Here is a 16,408-nt window from a genome sequence, read left to right on the forward strand (position 1 = left end):
TGTATATATATACATATATGTAGTTTTTGCAGAGGAAAGAAATGAATATATATACACACGTCTTTCTTCTGTAAAAACTAAATATTTAGTTTATACATATATATATATATATATATATATATATATATATATATATATAAATAAAAACAATGGCTTGCTAACTACGGAACCTCTGAATGAACCTCTGATAATGAGATTTCCACCACCTTCTTTTTCCTTAAGTGTTAGTAGTAACAGGATCCAGGGTGAGCTTGAAAACTGCTTAGTCCACTATCCCTTCACCCACGGCCTTATTTCTGCCACTACCACAACAAGTTCTTTTGGCGTATTATCCCAGGATATTCGTGTACTGATGAGGTTGAAATGCCAAGCATGCTATGTCTGGGCCTTCCCTACTGCAACATAAACTGCTATTATTTCATGAGTGAGTGTTTTATTGTTCTGTAATTAAAATCAAGGACTGGAACTGAATATTCAAATCACCGTATCATGGTTGAATCATCTGGTCGTCATGTTTAGCTTGAAATATTTCCATTTTCATTTCATGAGATGACTTTAACGCTTAATGGTCAGTCCATATTTAGCTCGATGCCTCCTCGGTCCATGCTTTTTAACTAATTGGTCCCTATTCTCAAAACTGTTTCTAGACCAAGGTTTGCGGTGAAACGACTGCACTTTTTCAGTTACCCACAAAAGTATACCTAGCAGGGAAGTGTATTTACTATAATGGAACATCCCCAAGCTTTGTGAGGATCCAGGGAAAGGAGTTTCTCTGTGTAGAAAACTATTTTCCCTTTAAAGAATGAAAATGCCCAATTACACAGTACGGGTGCCTTTCCTCAAAGTGGAATTGTACCCTGAGCATAATTTTGCATTGCCGTAATACCTTATACGAATGTTGCACTGCATTGCCGTTCAGGCATGTTAAAATCTATGACTGGCCCAGCTTTCTAGGTGTACTTCTGCCAATATTTTTTAATAACAAAAAGTAGTACATTTGTATCCGTTCATGATAGTACTAACAGGAGCACTAATTTGCTACTATGTTTTGGGAAGATGGCCCATTGTGTGTAAGTATTGACACCTCTTTGGAGTGTTTCTAAAAACTTTGGATATGTTTTCACTATTTCAACAAAACTTAGTCCCAGCCAAATCCAGGTGTCTGGGGAAGAAACAAGGAGGAAAGTAGGAGACTTGAGGAACAACACTTATTTCTGATGATCATGTGTTGTTTGTTAGCTAAACAACATGAAACAGAGAATATTTGAGTATATGCCCTCAGCCAAGCTTGTGTGCTGCACCATAACTTTCACTCTTATTGCAAAGTAATTGAGGTGTCATGCTTCAGAAATAAGGTATGTCTTCTCCAAAATTCTCAGATCTTTTCACTGGTTTTCCCATAGCAATTCTCTGTTATGACATTGTGCTGCCATTATCCATCCACCGGACTTTCTACGGAGAATGTCAGTCATTGGCAGGGGTACTTGTAGTGTTACGTGCAATTAGTGGCAAACAGATATTGAACACCAAACACCATTCATCTACACCACCAAACAAATGCCTTTTTGGTCAGTAATCCACATTCTGGCTGTGCTAGCTGTTTAAGCAGAAATACTCTTCTGCCTGAAACAACAGATCTACTATAACCATAACAGAAATGAAGGACATCTGACTGTAATCTGAGTGTTACACAAGGAGAAGACTTGAGTTTCAAATGGTTACTGTTCAGAACATTATTCAGAGCACAGTATTCTCAACTGAATTCAGGTATTGTACATTATTAAAGTTTATGAAATAAATTACCCGGTTAACTAGCAGCATATTATAATTAACTATACTTGGGTCCTGGAAAGGAAAATGAAAAAGCCATACCCCTAAACATACCCAGAATTACAATACAAGATTAGACAAGATATTTTCAGTTGTGCTCAACATAGTTATAATTACATACATTTTTTAGCACACAACTCTTTCTTAAAGGTCTCTGATGTTTTTCTTTTAACTAGATGTGAATAATCAACATTTAGGATCTGTATATTATGAATTACTAAAAAAGTTTGCCTACATTTAAACAAATGTTTTGTCTCTTGGCTGTTTAATGCCATTCTTCTTCAACAGTCATGGCATTGGTGAGAGGTTAGAGTTTCTTATGGCCATTACAACCAGTGTGTTCATTGTAATGGTAAATGGGAACCAGACTGGTGTTTCATATGGCAACAACATTTACATTTGTAACTGGGAGTGGGTGTTCTTTTTTTCCATTATACATAAGTACCTTAATGAAATTCTTCAAATAGCAAAAGTTGGGACCGTAACTTTTTAGGAACGACTGCCTGTGAATGTTTGTGAACCAATTTGCATCCATTGGTGAGGTTCTCAAACCCCTTAAAGTAAGATTCTTTCAGATCTAGTTCGAAGAACAAAATGCACCTTGATGGGCTGGCTTTATTAGTGTATCTTCGCTGTCTATGGACTTTGGCGGTGAGGTACTATTGACACATACTGTTTCATTACCCATTGTTCTGTGCATGTGAAATTTAAATTTAATCCTTAACATAATGCAGTCAGGTCCTGAGGCTATCCATTTTGGATAGCTGATCCTGGCTAAAGTTGGTCAAGATGCCAGAGAAGGCATTCGATTGTCTGTGGCAGGGCCATCGCAAGCCAGAGACCTACAGACCTGCCTTAGGGTCTCTGGGTTTCATGTCATCTAGCTTATCTATCTATAGAACGTTTGGAAAATGTTTTATCCAGGACCTAGTGTTGAAATTATAATCTCTTTATGTAGTTTAAAAGTGTCCATATTGGCTACCACAAAGCTGATACAGAGACACAAGGTGTTTCATGTGAAGTGTATGCTGTCTTCAATTTGTAAAGTGTTGGCTGTATAGTGAGTCTTAAAGTATTCAGGTGAATGGGATGCTATATAGGATAGGATATCTATAAAAGTAATACCTTTGTAAACCATATTTTACTTTACAAAAATATTAAAATGATCCATGAACTCATTCCACTCTGCATCGGCTTTAAAAAGAATTCTACCTACTCTGAACTTGCACCATTAATGCAAAAGAAAGCACCATCAGGAGATACTTTGAACATATACCGGGATTACATTGACTAGATCTAATCAGGTACATATTTAACCCAGAACATTTGCAGCAAAATGACAAATCTTATACACGTGGCTCTTCGTTGCTTCTCAAAGCACTGGGAACAAATAGTGGCCAGGATTAAATGATGGTTCTTAATCCACAGACTATGTTGTGTTCATACGGTGCATATACACTATATTGTCTATTGGATGGCTGTGGAGCTTCCAAAACACGAGTGAGCTCCATCTGTACATGTGGACTGACTGCTCAATTACTTGTTCACGTTTCATGCCCTTCTGTAGGGCTCCTCATGCCACATATTTGACATATCACATAATGTTTGGCACTGGAAATAAATCACACCTTGCACCATCCTCATCAGGTCATGTGGGACCATGCATCCCAAGTCCTGCAGTAGATTATTTGCACCTATCCGCAGGTACAGTACATCTCCCGTTAACTTCTCCGGGTCAAGAAACTATATCCTGGACAATTTCTTTGCTGCTTTTTTAACCTCTGAATTTCTCATCATGATTATCATTTCATTCAGATCCCACGATAATGGAGAAATGTTTGCTGATTGATTTAGATGCTGTGGGTGATTTGGGATCTTCTGTTATCTATACATTTCTTTGAATGAGAATGTACTACCTGCATAGTAAAGTGTATCTCATGCATCTTGTGTGTGCATCTTTTGACTTGCTGTTTGCTAGGAATGTGTTATGCGAGGACAGTTCAGGCACACCACCACATCCCAACCGAGGCATAAAAGAAAACCATTTTCCTAGTGCCTATCCTACATACACAATGGGCGGGCTGAAAAAGAAAAGCTTTTTTGGCTTAAAAGTGTGTTCTTGTAGTTACAGTTGACCGTCTGAGCATACAATAGACTTTCATCCAAAATGGTTTCCGCTTAAAAGAAACCCATTTTTCCAATAACAGTAGCATTGCCTTTTGAGGAAAGTATATTTGTGACATACATGTGTATCTATTAGAGCAACTGCCCATGAAAATGCCCATCATCTTTGCGAATATATATATATATATATATATATATATATATATATATATATATATATGTGTGTGAGTTTCCCTGTTTGAAAAAGATTGACAATTACAAAAAACTAAGATTGGTGGCAGTAAGGTAGAGTGTTAGGTAGCAGCAGCCACAATGTAGGTATGCTGTATTTTCTCTATTGCAATTTATATTTCACCATTGAGGTTTAAAGTGGATGTTGTTCGTGCTGTGAAATGACCCTGAACTGTGGATCAAATGATAATCATGATTAAGATCCAGATCAAACATGTTAGCAAAACTCTATGACCCCTCATGGCTAGGGTCATCTCCACTTCATATTTCACTCTGAAATGAAGCATAGTTATTGCCACAGCCTTTCTGAAAACCCCTATTTCAGACTGGTACCTCGCGTGGCTGAGCCCGGGCAGTCCCAATGCTTGAGAGGGTTGCTATTCTTTTATAATGTGGTTTCATATTCTAAGCGCTCCTGAATGAGAGCATCATCTTTATACTGTAGCCGCGGAGGAGCGGGAGAACATTCAAAGGTTAAAATGGCCTTCCGCAGGCTTCTGTCCAACACGTGTCTCTCCCAGGCTGGGTACCTATTTCTAAACAGATCAATTTTTATAACAGACTCCTCAATCCGTGGTGGCCGGGATGAAGGGGTGGAGGGAGCAGTTGGCCTCACCTGAAAGACCGGCACACAGCCATCCCTTTCAGTAAACTTCTGATCCCGGTCCCCGGCCATACTCCTATTGTTTGACATGGACCTCAAAGTGTTCGAGGCCACCTCTGTTGGCAAAGGGAAGGCAGAGATTGGGTCCTCACAAGCACAGCTTGGTGACTGCCCAAACCTTGGTCCATTGGGATGAAAGAAGGCATAGTACATCAGCATAAAAACAATGCCAGTTAGAAAGCTGCTGAAAACCACACACAGTGCCGAGATGGCAAATGCATCGGCAATCTGAGGGTTCTTGTATAGATACCAGAGGGCACTCAAGGCAGTGTTCTCCAAAAGGATGACTAAATAGTAGATGAACAGTCGGCACCGTGTCCTTCCTTCTTTGACATTGAACCAGCTAAAGATGTAGATAATTCCAACAACCATGTCGAAAACAATCTCCTCCCACTTTGTGATGCAGAATTCCGTCTCGCAATGGACAATGCAGAAGGTCATGATGCACCAGTGGAGAACGATAAAGACTCCAAAGTAGAGCTGGAAAACAGAGGCGAAGAGAGCAAAAGTGATAACTCTGGCTGCAATAGTGAAGAAATGCCAGCAAAACTGGATAATGACCGCCATGTAACTGATGGGCTTCTTGTCATCTCGGGAGTCGCGGAGAGCTTTCTGGTAGGAGGCCAAAGCCCAGGCCAAGGACACAAGAGAGGCCGCTGCTGTAAGACCTGAAACAAAAGAGAGGGATACAATAAGATGGGAGGAAGATTCATACAGGACAGTCAATAACCAATCCTTAGAGCAGTGGATTCTGCAAGAATGTATCTGCCAACATGAAGAGATACACTAACATTCATTAAGTTCCTTCTGATCATATGGAAAATACTCTCCTACTGTTTCTGGCATCTTTTAGGACAATAGTTCCAAATCCATGGTATTAATACTTTCAACATTTAACTTCTCAGCACATAAAGCCATGTTTCCAGTATTGCAGTTTTAAAGTTTTCCATCACAAAGTGCACCTGCTCAACTCAATGACTGAATGTACACAAATCTCTGACTCCTAATTTATTTATTTATTTTATAAAGTTTTATATAGCGCGAACAAGATCCCTTCATTCACTCTTACGCGTATTTCAGAAACTCAGATAACTGTATTTGCATCTCTCTACTGCACCAACCCTGTGATACTTCATGCTTCGCAGAAATCAAAAGTAGTAGAATACGTCTGGGCTCAGTACTCTGCAGGGAAATGCCACTGTTTCATGGCCCTGCCCACATTTTTAGACAGCATTTATAACCAGCATAGTTTGCTGAATTGGGAAAGCCCAGCATAATGTATAGATGGTAAATCTGCTAGCTCGTATGGGTTACCTGCTGGACAACATTTAGTTTGGGTGTTTGCCAATTTCAGTGAATTGCTCACCTTATTAGGGATTCTGTCAAGGCATTTTTTCTTAGCCATAACTTCTCTTGGCATAACTTTATTTTAAACACTCACTGAATTTTTGCAGATATGGGAATATCACCAGAAGGAGGTAGTGAGGTATTTGCTGTGGGTCATTGGGCACTAGGTAATTATTGGGCAGTATCTATAGTGGATACTGTTATTTACAATTGGTGTTTTTGGGCCTAGTACACTGTGTATTTAGATTAAATAACCAAAATGGACTTTTTCATGGTTTAGGTCAAATTTCTCTGGAAAATGCTTGGGGTGCTGAAACGTATGCTGATACCCACTGATTTTGAGAGGTATAGAAAACACTAAAAAATATCCACTGGAGTTCTAAAAAAAATAAAGACTGAAAACAGGAAACCGTGATAATATGACATTGTTAACAATTAATAGCATTTCATGAGTGACAACAACATTTAGTAAATAAATGGAACAGTAAAAAAAAGATCAATACAAAAAAATATCTAAATGTGCACAAAAGTGCATTTCAGAAACATAGCAACCGAGCAGTAAATGGCTGCTGCAGAGCCCTTCAGAAAATTGAAAAAAAAGAATGTTTTATGGAATGGAATAAGGGACGCAGAGGAATGAAGAAGCAGGAGGGGGAGAAGTCAACAAGGGGCAATGGGGAGGGGGCAGGGGAGGAACTTAAGGTGAGGGAGGAATAAAAAAAAAAGCACCAAAAAAATACGGATTGGGGAAACACTGGACGGGCTCAGAGGAGGAGGGAGAAACACAGGTGGGTGGTATTTGAGGGCGGAAGCAGTTCATAAGGCAGAGAGAAAGAAAAGCCCCAGAAAGAGGCAGGATGAACTTTAATTGGATAAGAATAATGCTCCCATATGTGGTATACTTTTGTCTCTGTCTTGTATGAAGATAGTCCTCACTATTATGCCATCATACCCAGCTCCAATTTCAGGAATGCTTGACTTACTTACAAAACTTTGTCGCCGGGAGCAGGAACGAATTTCTACATGTAAAATTCGTTCCTGCTCCGAGCGACGAAGTTTCGACCTTCTGCAAGGTTTACAGTGGACACGCGCTATTAAAGATAAGATAGTTGCACTGTTACCTCGATATAAAGATCGTTGGGCCATTAATGCTACCCAAGGAGAGAGACATTAATATATTGTAAGGCTGATTTTCTAAGATAAAAAGATTTTCGATCTATTAGATTTCTTTCAATTATTGAAGTCCACATTTACAGATTGTTCAGAATAACAATTCCCTTGCTTGCCATAAGGGGTCCACTATTGTATTATTGTTCAGTCCCGAAGATGGTCTCATCAATGAAAAAGTAGAGACCGAAACGTCGACCTACGCTTTTTCTTCTATTATTTTGTATTCATTTTTATCAAAGAAGAGAAGTGTTCGCAATTGTCACAGAGAAGGCATTTTGAATCTGTTTTGTTTCCTTCTTGTCACATTGTTCATATACTTTTCAGGACCCTTTATGAAAACATATAAAGTTAATACTTGTGCTATATACACCCGATTTTGTCCTAATTTTTACGTTGTTGTAGTTTGACAATTTATGTTGTTTATTGTGACTATTTTGCTCAATGTAGAAAATAACCAAATCAGGATACGAATTATTGTCATCTACTAATGAGAAGAAGCTCGTATTTGTTTAGGCCTGAAATTGAATTTGACAAATAATCAAAACATATTGTTAATCAAATCCCTTGAAGGTAGATTTACTCTATTATCCTATGATATAATCCAACATTAAATACAATATTCCATTTAAGGCTTGAACAATTAAACCAAAAACACTTTTAGAGAATAATTTAGTATACATTGTTTGCCACAACACCAGTTCATAACAAGTTGTGTACCTACAGGAAAACATTCCAATTACCCTGCAAGCTTTTGGTGCCATCATGTTTCTTGTATAAGGTAAGCTAGGGCCAGCTGTAACATTTCAATAATCCAGGACTCTATCCTTTCAGTCACTGCCCTTGGCCAATTTCTAGACACACCTTGATTGAGAAGGCTTTCGAACGCAGGTCCCCCCATCCCACATTTTCAATACAAGCATCTCCGTTTCTCAATCAATCGGCTCCTGTCTGCTTCCGTGAGATGTTTAACAAAGCAAGGATAGAGAAGGCACAGAGTGCAACAGTCTTCTCAATGTCAGCGTGGTGCATTCTTCAATGTCGTGGTCATCCCCAGTGCAGCGGCATGCTCATACTGCACCACGTGTCATAAGCAACTCAACACCAGCTAACATCATGGAAAAAGGCCAACATCAAAGACATCCATAGTGGATGCCTATCCGCATATTTTCCTGCAGTGCCTATCCTATCGTGAGTTACTCATGCCATGACCAAACTTTAGATAAATGATCGGGCTTAGAACCGAATAAAAGTGATTGAAATAAAGGGTGTTTGGGACCAAGCTGGCTCAGCCTGATCCCACAAAAGCCCTTCCAAGGAGTATTGATTTGACCAATTACATATGGGAATATGTGGAAATGTATTACACCGCTCCTGCAAACCCAGGAAGTCTGCTGTGAGGAAGGTCCACAAGGGCCAGTTGCGTTGGACTTTAAAGTGCTACATCATCATATAGTTCCGTAGTGAGACATGCTTACTTTTGTAACATCTGAATTCTTCCCTCTCACTTTCAATACTGCAATTTCCTGGTTTGCCTGGAGCGGTTTTCTTGCCTTGTTAGCACTTGAGTGGAATCAGCTGCTACAAAACGCCATCTTGGAAGCAGGACAGGGAGATAGTCGGCGGTATTTGCTTTCCCCTTCAAGTAAGGCAGCCTGTGTCATTTTAACTTATGTAATGAGCATCTCAGAAAAATGCAGCCGCACGCAGGTTTTTAGGCACGCTACATACTCCTGACAAAAGGCATTTGCTTCAAAGCTGATTGGAAAACTGCATCCAATCAGGATCTCTCCTTTTCCCTCTTTAAACTCCACGCGTTGAGGACTGATTGGATTAGTTATTCTTTTCAGATATTCGTGTTTGCGTCACTAGTAGTCCCTGTTACTACACCTCAGATTCAATTGTTTTTCCTGAATCTACCTTAAAAAATTCAGCCCTGGCCCTCTTACATTTTCAAGACCTGAAAGAATCTTGGTTTCAACTTCCATGTTAAGTCCCTTTCCCAAACTTTCAATGACAGCGTGAAGAAACCCAGTTGTCACTGGGAAAAGACATTTACGAATGTGCCCGTTTTAACCTCACAGTGGGTCTCAAAGTAGAGCTGACAATTTTTAAAACGCCTTATTTAGCAGTTTAGTTGGCTGATGTTTTGGCCATTAACATTTCTTGACCAGGATTTTGTTGCACATAAAATTATAACATTGGCAATTCTATCCTTATCATTTGAGCAGACAGAAAATATGAATTTAGCAATATCAAAAGAAATCTAATCGACGCGCATTAACTAATAGAGCATAATGCATTTCAAGAAGGGGGGGCGCACAACCTTAGATGTCTACCCAAATTCAGAACTTGAACCCAGCCTAAGGGGAGAGACTGCCCTTCACTCCAATACCTCTTGGTTACTTGGGAATGAATAGTAAAGCTTGAACACAAATATGTTGCTGCCCATTTATGATCTTTCTCTGCAACCAGCGGGCTTCATTTTAATCAAGGTCATAAGCTGCCTAGGCCCTGCATTAAAAATCAGCCTGTGTTACCAGATATATTATGTATGCAAAGCAAATTGCATGACAAAGAGATAATGCGTAATTTGTACTCTGCATTAATGTAGGTAAACATATTTATGATTTTCTGTGCCTTATGATTTTGGTGGAAAGGGCAATGTGTTTTGATCATAGCAGCAGACAGTGTGGGGGGGGCACACTTTGGGTCATGGAGACTGTGCGGGCTCAGTTTTCTGTATTCAATGGCAGTGGCGGCTGGCATCTACGTGGGTGGCGGGGGCGCAAGCGCTAAATATTATAAAATAAATCAATAAATAAAATGTACCTAATGCTACGTCCTCGCTTTGGACCTCTTCTTTTGAGGAACTGGAACCAGATGCTGGAACTCCCTTGCCCAATCCTGGCTCTGCACACATGCAGCATGTGAGCAGCACCCTGATTGGAGGGAGCCAGGGCCGGACTGGGAACCACAACCGGCCCTGGCAAAGTGCTCGGCGGCCCCACCTCCCCACTCGGGAGGGGGGGGGGGGTTGTGGGTGCCGCCGAGCTCTTTGCTTGGGTCTGTTTTCGGCCAATTTTGGTATAGGACCGATTTTGCAGCTATGCTGCAAAAAACGGCCCTGTAACTAAAATGGCCATCAGGGGGGCAAAACCGGCCCCCACACGTGCACGCACCGGGGTATTGCCCGGTGCCCGCTACGGCCAGTCTCGCGCTGGAGGGAGCAGCCTCACTCGGTGGTCCACACAGGAGGTCTGCACTTACTCTCAACCCAGCTGTCTTAAAACATCTGGGTTGAGAGGTTTAAAGTGCACATGTGTGGCTGGCCGTCACAAGACAGCTGGCCAAAAAGACATGAACACTTTAACCAGTGCAATAGACAGCCCACCCTCTGCCCTGATACTGTCAGTCAGCAGCAGGCCCCGCCCCTGTCCTGAAGCTCGACTAGGGACGGGAATGAAAAATAAAATGGAAATGAACTTTCATTTTATTTTTTATCTCTGGGGCTTTGAGGGAGATTTTAAGTGTGGCAACGCTTCTCTTCTCCAACGGAGGAGCAGCCCCTGACCATGGGGATCAAGAGGAACACAATGGGAGGAGGCATATTGTATTGTATTGCAACATTTTTTTAGTGCTTACTATCCGTATGTGAAGCGCTGAATTACTTGCCTACACGGACAGCAAGCTACGCGTGTAGGGTGTGTGGTTGAAAAGGATTTGTCAGCGCTTAATTTGTAAAAAAAAATGAGTATGCTCTTCTCCTGTGGTGCTATTTACAATCAGAGCACCGAATACCAGGGCTGTATAGTGTGGAATTCAACTCAGGCCTTTTACATCTCAGTGTATTGTCCAGACACTACTGGCCCTTGATCTCACTCTTGCCAGTCACTGCTTTCTCCCTTTGTGCATGTTATTCTGTTTTTCTCATCCACCTTCTATCCCCTTTGTGTGTTTTTGTCTGTCTTGCTAGAGGTCAATATCTGATGTGGAATCATAAGTCCTGTTCAGCAAAAATGAATGCTGGTGGGCCACACCTGCAACTACCGGCTACAGTTAAGCACTGGGTGGGTGTAGTCGTTGATCCTATATGGGGAGCGTTCCCATGTTAATTGTGATGCTCACCTATGTGCGGTTATCATGGTATAGGATGCAGTGCATAGCATTGTGGTGGTTCGAAAGGCATGAGGGATAGGCATGCAGCTTATGGTTTTCAGTAAGCTGGCAGCGTTGAGCAGCTCTGTAGGTCCATTTATGGTTTTTCTTAAGTTCATAGTCTGCTTAGTTGGTTATTGCACTGGGATGTCCAACACAATGTTTTGTTAAAAAGTTTATGGTTCTGCAAAGTACATGTATGTACGTATGTATATAGTATTCATATAGCCTGAACCTAGCCAAAGGACAGTGGAGCACTGTACATGGTGAAAAACAAGCAAAGGTCAATGGGTAATAGGAGAGGAATCTGGGTTGTGGACTGTGAATCCATTGTGATGCAGTGTTCTTTAAAGGGGTGACTCTTCAACTCTTTCCTAAATTGAAGCAGCATTGGGATGGTTCTGATGGATACCGGGTGTTGTTCCAAATCATGGGTGCTTACATTGATAATGTTTTTCTACACTCATGCTCTCTAGCACTCGCTCTGCAGTACTCCACACACCAGCCATCATAGACTGAATGCCTATCACAGGCTTGAAGCCTTCTTCATCACAGAAACATGGTCCAGGGCCACCTCTTCACAGCTACATCATCCATCATGTGGATCATGCACATAAGAAGGAATGAATCTTTACTGCAATCCTCAAGCTGTCCTGGTCCTGCACCCAGGCAAACAAGTAACACCTCGCTTCATGCAACTGCTGACATGCCACTTCCCACTCTGTGCAACTCAGACTGCCACCTTCCATCTCATCTATAGGCATCCAGAGCAGAAGAAGGACTTCATTGATAAAGTCTCAGTTCTCTTCGCCACCTTGTTCATCTGACAGGCCTACACCACCCTCTTGTGTTACTTCAACCTCCTAGACAACACAAGCTAAAAAAAAGAGACACCTTCTTCAGCCTCATTGATACACTTAATGTGGTACTGCATGTCACACAACCAACACACTCCATAGGCTACATCCTCAACCTGGTCTTCTCAGCAACACCAAAATATGTGCGGACTGGACCAACCACTTTGTCATTCCTATCTCCCTGCTCAGCGCCATACCATCAAACCAAGGTCAACACGAAAGATAAAACCAACCCTTCAGCTCCTTCAAAGACTTCTCCAGAGACAACCTAATGCTTGTACTCATTTCTCATCCTGTGTACTCCACATCCAATGTCAACACCCTTCTAATCAACTTCCGTACTTTTCGGAAAGCCATGCAAACAATCACTCCCCAATTACAAAAAGCCAGTGCAAGCCACAGCCTTAAGCACCCTGGTACTCTACAGAATTTGCTGATAATAAATGACCCACCTTCAGATAGGATTTTTTTATAAAGAAAAACAGAATTCCTGAGGACTTCCTGTTATGGAAGTCCCTCTGTGCAACACGCAGCCAGCTCACCACATCAGCCAAAGCAAAGTACTGTACTATCACCATCAATAAAGCCACCAACAGAAGCTGAACACTGTTCTAGACAATCGAGCATGAGTTTGAATGTGTGTTCTTTAGTTTGAGGGTGTGTGGTAGTTAGTGGCATGTGTATGAGGTTGAGTGTATGTGTTGTGCATTTACTATCTGAGTGTCTGGGTCCTTTGCGTCTGGGTGTGATTGTGAAGAGTGACAATATTGAGTGATGCATGATTTTACCTTACCTCGTAAGTTTCAGTAGAGGAGCAGAGGTTCTGGGCCAAGAACCTACGATGCCCTAACAGGCCCAAACAGGTGGGTCCCTGGTCTGTGCCCCTCCTTTGCTGGGGATGCTCTGATGATTGGACACTTTGAAAAGTTGATTGACGTGAGGAGAAATATGGATGTGATGTTACTTCTCTTGCAGATGGATGAAGGGAAATCCAGTGATATCACTTCCTGTGCAGTTGGATGATGGAAAAATGAGGTCCTCTTGGGTAACTTCTTCTTTTAAAGACAGTTTTGGCAAGAAACCAGTGATGTCACTTCTTCTGCAGGTGGAGGATGAGAAATCCAGTGGTGTCACTTCCTGTGTAGATGGATGATGGGTAATGAAGTCATCTTGCTTGCCTTTAGTTTTTAAAGACTGTTTTAGAAGGAAACCAGTGATGTCACTTCCTGTGCAGATAGATGTTGGAAAATTCAGTGATGCCACTTCCTGTGTATATAAATGATGGATAATGCAGTGATGTCACTTCCCGTGCAGGTAGATGATGGGGAAATTAAGTCCTCTTGCTTGTTTTTCTCTTTTAAAGACTGTTTTGGCAGAAAACCAATGATGCCACTTCCTGTGCAGATGGATGATGGAAAATGCAGTGGTGTCACCTCTTGTGTAGATGGATAGTGGGAAAAATCAGTGGATGATGGGAACTGTAATACTTAAATACCTTTAAAAGTGAACCACCATTGTGGCCTGTTTTATTTAGGTATCATGTGTTGTGTAGTCGTTCTGCAAATCCTGTTGTCGCCGTGAACGGTCAGGCCAGTGCTTCGCAGTGGTGCTCCCCGTGAGCGGTTGATTCTGTATCACAAAGGGTCGGGTAGGTGGAACTTTACATTGGCGGCCAGTGTGAGGAACAAGGTTTTGGGTTCGGTTGTGAAGAACCCAAAAACTTCAATTCAGCTCCAATCAGGCAGTTGCGAGTCTGGTATGTCCCTGTGGATCGGAATATTTGTCCAGCAGACTAGTCATTGCTGTCACTCTGGGAGTCATCGGTTCAGGAGCAGGTCCAATCCCTAGTCAAATCCCTATGAATCAGGCAGGGACAGCAGGGCAGCAATCTAGCAAGGCTGTAGTCAAACAAGGCAGTAGTCCAGCAGAGCACCACTCCAGAAGAGTGTTAGTCCTTTCAGCAGCACAGCAGTTTATCTTCCTAGCAGAGTCTCCACAGGTCCAGAACTGTACTGAAGCTGAACTGAACTGTGCATGAGGCCCAGTATTTATACCTGGTGCCTCCTTTGAAGTGGGAGAAGCTTCCAGTGGTTTCCCCTTGACGTGTACATGTTTCCTGCTTCATCTGCCCTGGCTATAGACTAACTACAGGCATTATACAACTCTTTGTGTGGAGGCGGGACACAGCCTATTCAAATGTAAGTAGGACTGTGCCCAGCTCTGCCCACCCATCCAGCCAGTGATGGCCCATCCAATCACACCTAAATCCTCTATTGTGAGTGGCTGTCTATGAGGAATACACAAAGCCCTACTGTCAGTTACATTCAGTTATTTGACCCAAAGACAGGCTGCAAGCACTAGATGGGTAATGCACGAAAACACCAATGTTCTAAAAATTGCCTAGATGTGGCTACAATCTCAGACCCATGTCTAGTCTCCCTTTTGTTGTAAAGCTAGGGTGACCAGAATTTACAGCCAAAAACTAGGACATTTCAAGAAAATTGAAGGACTTCAATTTTACTTCAAGCTCCTGGACAGAACCACAGCACTCCTCAGCAGAGAATTACAGGACAGGGATAACTATCCCTGCTTTGTACAACTTAAAAAGCACCTCCCACCGTTTTCTGTGAACCCTCTCAAAAAACCGGGACAGGAGCTAAATTCCCTGCAATCTGCCGGGACAGGCAGCTGGTGGAAAACCAGGACCGTCAGGGCGAATTCGGGACGCCTGGTCACCCTATGTAAAGCCCCTTCAAAATGTCATTGATGTCCAAGTCTAAGAATCACTGAAATCCACTGGGCCTGCTGACATTATTACTAGCCTTGGCCACATGATGTTTTGGATATTTTGTAGAATGTAATGAGTGTTGTGGTTCGGTTGTGGCAGGCATCAACCACAGTTCAAAGTCCTGGGCTGTAGACCCACTGCTGACCTACCTTGAAGTAGCATTACGTTAAGGAACATTACAGCATCTATGCGTGGGGCTCCTTGGACAATTGTTTGGTATATGTTCTATGTTCTCTCTCTCTCTCTATTTTTTAAACTCTGACATTCCAAACAATAAACAAGGAGTGTTGGACTGGAGTGGATGAATGGCTTGCTTGAAAACTTTTAGCAAATGCTGACACTTAGTGAAGCACAATACTCGGTGACCCCCAATGGGGGTCAAATCTAGTAACTCAAGGAAATGCGTTTAATTCCACATTTCAAAGGATGATAATTTACACCAGCCAACATTTGTCAAATTAAATAGGGTCTTTTCAATTTTCTAGTGTAAAGAAAATATGCTTCTTGTGTCTCGGTTTACAGGATACCCACAATACAGTGATGCAGCAATTCAGATGAACTGCAGAAATGTATTTAAAGAAGATCATAGTACAGAGCAAACAGATTTTACCACGTTTGAAGAATGTTCTGTTCTGGACTGTGCCAGTCGAAATGCACACAAGTTTTATGTCAGCCATTTTAAGCTGCATAACCTTAAGGATGGCAGCCATTTTAAGTTATATCAACTTAATGATGGCAGCTATTGCTTTCTTCCGAGTGGGTCTCTCACCTGCCTTTTGCACAGCTCAGGCCATGCCAGGGCTTCTAAATGACCTGTGTCTGCGCAGTAAAAAGTCCCCCAGTGGTGATGGAACCGAGGATAATCTTATACTATGGCTTCAGGCTGAGGCCATCAGTGAAATCTTCCAGGACCTAAATGTTTTTTCATCAGAGTTCAATGACGCTTGTTTTCTTTTCTCTGAGAGGCAAACTGCTCACAAGAGGAATCGCCCTTATCCAACAGCGAGGTTACCTGCACAAAGGCATATCTTACTTCTGAAAGTCTTTTCAACCATACAATAATAATCTGATATATAATATAAAAAATACATTATTTATAACAGTGGTTCTCAAACCATGTTACCTACATGGGCGGCTCCTCCATTAGTGCGAAGGAGCGTTACCACGCTGCTTTCTCGCAGTACGAGAAAGCCAAAACATAAAATCATAATAAATTGTAGTAATTTATCTTAGCTTTGCGCA

At 41.7% G+C, this 16,408-nt stretch overlaps 1 protein-coding gene across 1 annotated transcript in view; it reads right to left on the minus strand.

Annotated features, from left to right (window-relative positions):
• Positions 1-4,178: 4,178 nt before the first annotated feature.
• The window catches only part of XKR4 (XK related 4), a 693,467-nt gene continuing 681,237 nt past the window's right edge, over positions 4,179-16,408 (minus strand). Inside the window, exon 3 of the mRNA XM_078685653.1 lies at positions 4,179-5,517. Within this exon, the coding sequence (XP_078541779.1) occupies positions 4,571-5,517 (947 nt within the window). The 3' untranslated portion in view covers positions 4,179-4,570. The remainder of the gene's footprint in view (positions 5,518-16,408) is intronic.

Source organism: Lissotriton helveticus, chromosome 4_1 (genome assembly GCF_964261635.1).
Source record: "Lissotriton helveticus chromosome 4_1, aLisHel1.1, whole genome shotgun sequence".
NCBI classification, from domain to species: domain Eukaryota; kingdom Metazoa; phylum Chordata; class Amphibia; order Caudata; family Salamandridae; genus Lissotriton; species Lissotriton helveticus.